The 5,213-nt window shown below is 43.6% G+C and overlaps 1 protein-coding gene across 1 annotated transcript; it reads right to left on the bottom strand.

Annotated features, from left to right (window-relative positions):
- On the bottom strand, positions 1–3,520 carry LOC311099013 (transmembrane protein 14C-like). The gene is made up of 4 exons (XM_084139611.1): positions 2,489–3,520; positions 2,245–2,346; positions 2,027–2,114; positions 1–550 (listed from the first exon to the last, which is right to left on the bottom strand). Exons 1-4 carry the CDS (start codon positions 2,562–2,564, stop codon positions 493–495), a joined length of 324 nt encoding a protein of 107 aa, XP_083995737.1. The 5' UTR covers positions 2,565–3,520; the 3' UTR covers positions 1–492.
- Positions 3,521–5,213: the final 1,693 nt, after the last annotated feature.

Genomic DNA, 5,213 nt, shown 5'->3' with positions numbered 1-5,213 from the left:
GAGTTCAAGATATCCATACTTTATTTGTGGAAGATAACATTTGTCTGTATATCAAATAGATTTTTTTTATTCAGGAAAAAGTACAAAATAGCTTGGTCTGAACATTTCTTGAACGTCTAGCGTGGTCCTTATCAATGTTTTCCTAGCTGTCATGAGGAGTAAAACTGGTTTTGCATCTTCACTCTGATTTAGATTTATAGTCATGTACGTGTTAAATGTTTTAAAATGATACATTATTTAAAACGCTGTACATTTTCACAGAAAGACAGTAAAACATTCCCCGGCCACACATGTAAGCTTCAAATTAAACAAACCTCGCTGAATATCGATATTTTGATTTGATATTTTCATACATTATATGCTTGTCTTGAAAGGTTTCAATTGTACATGTTTCTTTGCAATGATAATAATATACATTTGGATATCAAATAACTGTGTATATAAACCACAAACACTGAATATAAAACGGTGGAATTCCTATATTCTTCACATTTATGAATAATTTGGTCTCTTGAACATTCCCATTGCAGTCTTCCCCAGCATCAGTATACTAGAAAAAAAATAGGAACATTTTGTTATGGGATTCGTTGGAAAATAGCACTGCATTTCCTGTTTACGTAGGCACAGTCAGCTCATTTACAAACATTGAATGTTTGACACGGGGAAGCTATTACCAGTGGGGCTATCACCAGTCCCTCTACCTGTCTGCCATGGTAGGGGGTGGGGCTATCACCAGTCCCTCTACCTGTCTGCCATGGTAGGGGGTGGGGCTATCACCAGTCCCTCTACCTGTCTGCCATGGTAGGGGGTGGGGCTATCACCAGTCCCTCTACCTGTCTGCCATGGTGGGGGCGGGGCTATCACCAGTCCCTCTACCTGTCTGCCATGGTGGGGGCGGGGCTATCACCAGTCCCTCTACCTGTCTGCCATGGTGGGGGCGGGGCTATCACCAGTCCCTCTATTTGTAAGTCGCTCTGGATAAGAGCGTCTGCTAAATGACGTAAATGTAAATGTAAATGTACCTGTCTGCCATGGTGGGGGCGGGGCTATTATAATTCCCTCATACCTGTCTGCCATGGTAGGGGGTGGGGCTATTATAATTCCCTCATACCTGTCTGCCATGGTGGGGGCGGGGCTATCACCAGTCCCTCTACCTGTCTGCCATGGTGGGGGCGGGGCTATCACCATTCCCACTACCTGTCATAGCGTCCCATTCCACCAGGGGGTGGCCAATCTATTTTATCCACAGAGGGCCAGTGTGGTTGCAAGCTTTTGTTCCAACCTAGCATTAACAGACCTAATTCAATAATAAAAAATAAAAATAAAAACGATCATCTTGCCTAAACATCAGACTGTTACCATGGTTACTCCATGGATTTTCAGTCTGACCGAAGTCGCCCTAAAAAAAAGACACAATAGTCGCTACAACCAGAATGTTGAATACAAATATATTTACATTTACTTTACCGGTTGTACATGCTGTTGGTCCTTTTGATGATAGGAGGTGGAGATAGGGTATCCACAGGAAAGTGATGTTTTGAGCTCACCAGTAGGTTCTGTTGCTTGTATTTTCAATCTCTTGACACATTGCATGCGATGCACAATATGTAAACAATAGCCGAATGTAACCAAAGTAGTCCACCGATGCACGTTTCCTCGCAAACAGCAGGAATTGTTTCCCTTTCGGTCTGTGGTTTGGTTAGTCTCGGCCATATTGTGCAAGTGTTTGTCACATGCGAATTGCATCAGTATTGAAAATTTTAAAAAACAGTTTAACACTTCCCTGTGGATATTTTGTATCAGATTACCTCCGACATAGGGATAAAATCGGCGGACAACAGGTAAAGTAAGTTGAAATTAAGTTTGTTCAACATTCTGACTTGTAATGGGACTGTTTGGGAAAGCTGAGCCTACATGTTAGAGACGAGTGTGTAAGTATTTCACTCTCAGATCCTAAAAGAGGTTAAGCTATTCCATGGTTTACTAACAGAAGCCTTAATGAGACATGATGCCCCATCCACAGTACCTTGCTATTGCCATCAGACCAGCTGGCATGAACTTCCAGGAGTTTAGAAACCTCATTCCCATGACAATGGCCAGTGTTCCTGAGGTACCTATTTACACATTGAGAATAAATGTTAGCGCAGTGTAGATGTTTGACCACTCACCAACATCAACTAGCCTACGTGTAGGACATGTCGTGGTTGTGTTATTGATAACAAGCGAAAGTTTTGGCCCACTCACCTAGAGAAAGCCAGACATCCTTAGGATTCTGAGACATCAGGTAGGCACCAACTCCGGCTAGAAACCCAAAGAAAAGTCCTGCAACCAGTGAAGTTACACTTCCTGGTTTGGGAACAAATCACACAGCATGTTGAAGAATAACTACTTCCATGCACAATTCTATATCAATATTTCTTGACAGCTGACTTTAAAATAACCACTTGGTAAAGTCAACAAACATTTGGAAGTGTGTAATGGTCCGTACCTGCTTTTACATAGCCCATGAGTCCTCCTGCCGAGACCAATGCAGCATAGCTATAACCAATCCAATCTTGAGACATTGTCACGTCTAGTCTAAAACTAATAAGGAAAGGTGTTGTCAAAACTCACGGTAAACCTTTATTCAACTACAATTCGAATTTCGCTTTTCCAGTCCCGGAAGTGTTATGGGATTTCAAAATAAAAGTGCCAAAACTTTGAGATTCTTCATCTTCTCTGAAATTGTACGGCATACCACAAATACTGTTGTATTGCCGCCACCGACTGGACGGAGGTGGAAAAAAAAAAAAAAAAAAGGTCCATTCCATTACGGAGAAGGGGGAAAAAAACATTAATCCACATGTATTACCAAAAAAACGTAATAAAACATCCCACTCCTTAAGTCATTCAAAAACTCTACAACTCCCCGTTCATGCTCAGGGGCCTGCGAGGGTGGGACCGCAGCAGACAGAACTCTATGTAGCTCCTCGGATGATAAATATTTAAATCCAGAAATCATTCAGCTGCAGAAACAAATGTCAACTTTACTATATGACTATATGACTCCCGTCAGCACACACTTCATACATGTCCACACATTTTACAGCGGGTAGCCGACGTAACGTTGCAAAGGTCTGGGGAAAAACGCGCTGGAAGGGTAGTTGACAAATCCCAGCTGCACTCGGATAGAGAGAAACTCCTCAAAACACAGGAAAAGACGAGAACTCTTCTACTTCCTGTAATTTACCATGCGATTCATTCTACACGCATCGACCGCTCCATGAATCTTCTTCAGTAGAGCAATGTTGAATTCTTCCGCTGCTGCAGAAATGGCTCGTTTGACAGGTGCGCTGCTTCGTAAATCAAAGTACGAAACATTATATCCATCAGTTTGCGTGAGATCCAACACAAGTTGCTTCTGATCAACAGATACATTTTTTAAAATCTAAACAAGTCCACTTCTCGTGATTTTCACAGATGTAACTTTCCCAGAGAGGTAGAGGCGAAGCTAGACGGATAAGCATGGGCCCAAAAACCTGTCTTCTCCAGCAGGTGGCGTTGTTTTAGCTAACCAAGCGAGGAGTTTTTGTATGGAGGTCAATAAGTGTAGAATTTGGTTAACAAAACAATGTATGGCTTATTTGCTACATTTGGCTTATTTGATCGAATAGAAGTTTCGTAATAATTAGGTTGTTAGGAGTGTATTGATATATGCAGGTCACGTGACATCCTGGCAACTTTGAGAAAGAATACTTTATATCGGAGTTGTGCCTGTTGTTCACGCCCCTATCTGCCCTTTCATTGGCTAGAATGCTCCCACCTGATCTTGCCTCCTCCCAACTGCCTTCCATGTTTGAAGACATTTATTTTCATTGTTAGAGCGGCCACTAACCGGGTGCACATGAGGGCAATGAGATGTCTAACCGGGTACTCATGGGGGGTAATGAGATGTCTAACCGGGTACTCATGGGGGGTAATGAGATGTCTAACCGGGTACTCATGGGGGGTAATGAGATGTCTAACCAGGTACTCATGGGGGGTAATGAGATGTCTAACCGGGTACTCATGGGGGGTAATGAGATGTCTAACCGGGTACTCATGGGGGGTAATGAGATGTCTAACCAGGTACTCATGGGGGGCAATGAGATGTCTAACCAGGTACTCATGGGGGGTAATGAGATGTCTAACCGGGTACTCATGGGGGGTAATGAGATGTCTAACCAGGTACTCATGGGGGGTTATCCGCATTGTGTCTATTTCGCTCTCATCAGATCCAAATTTGACTATGGATGTATGGTCTATGGCCTATGGATGTATGGTCTATGGATGTATGGTCTATGGATGTATGGCCTATGGATGTATGGTCTATGGATGTATGGCCTATGGATGCATGGCCTATGGATGTATGGCCTATGGATGCATGGCCTATGGATGTATGGTCTATGGATGTATGGCCTATGGATGTATGGCCTATGGATGCATGGCCTATGGATGTATGGTCTATGGCCTATGGATGTATGGTCTATGGATGTATGGCCTATGGATGTATGGCCTATGGATGCATGGCCTATGGATGTATGGTCTATGGATGTATGGTCTATGGATGTATGGTCTATGGATGTATGGCCTATGGATGTATGGCCTATGGATGTATGGTCTATGGATGTATGGTCTATGGATGTATGGTCTATGGCTCAGCGGCCCCAGGGATATTACAAAAGTTGGACGTTATCCAAGCTGCCACCCTAAGACTAAGCTGTGGGGCATTTAAATAATTCCCCATATCATCCCTACAAGTGGAAATAGGTGAGATGCCCTTAAAACTAAGAAGACAAAACCCCTCTATTGCTCACTGGGCTTCCCTTAAAGGACACGCCTCCACTCACACGGGGAAGTCCATCCTTGAGGATTGCTGGGAATACTCAACCCCCCCCCCCCATAAAGAATGAAGCCTTTGGATGGAAGATTTTTTTTAATGGGTCCAGGACCTAGGGGTGAAGTCGATCTGTGGAACCAACTGTACCCTTACCATTGGTGCAGCCCTAGCTCGACACCCCCAATAGTAGATTTGATCTACTGGAGATGATTCAGGAAGGAGAGGATAAAGGACTGCTGACAGCAGGGTATGTAAAGTCACAATACCACGTCGCAAACACATATTTACACAGACGGCTCCAAGGACCCAGTGACAGGACACGTCTCAGCAGCCTTCGCTGTCCCAGGAAGACATC

Source organism: Coregonus lavaretus (genome assembly GCF_964263955.1).
Source record: "Coregonus lavaretus genome assembly, chromosome: 23".
Classification (NCBI taxonomy): domain Eukaryota; kingdom Metazoa; phylum Chordata; class Actinopteri; order Salmoniformes; family Salmonidae; genus Coregonus; species Coregonus lavaretus.
This window is presented reverse-complemented; position numbering and strand designations above follow the sequence as displayed.

Coding starts and splice junctions, on each gene's coding strand:
- LOC311099013 (XM_084139611.1), bottom strand. CDS start 2,564: ATGTCTCAAGATTGGATTGGTTATAGCTATGCTGCATTGGTCTCGGCA. Junction 2,347..2,488: donor CATGGGCTATGTAAAAGCAG/GTACGGACCATT, acceptor TTCCCAAACCAG/GAAGTGTAACTTCACTGGTT. Junction 551..2,026: donor GGTCTGATGGCAATAGCAAG/GTACTGTGGATG, acceptor TTTTTTTTCTAG/TATACTGATGCTGGGGAAGA.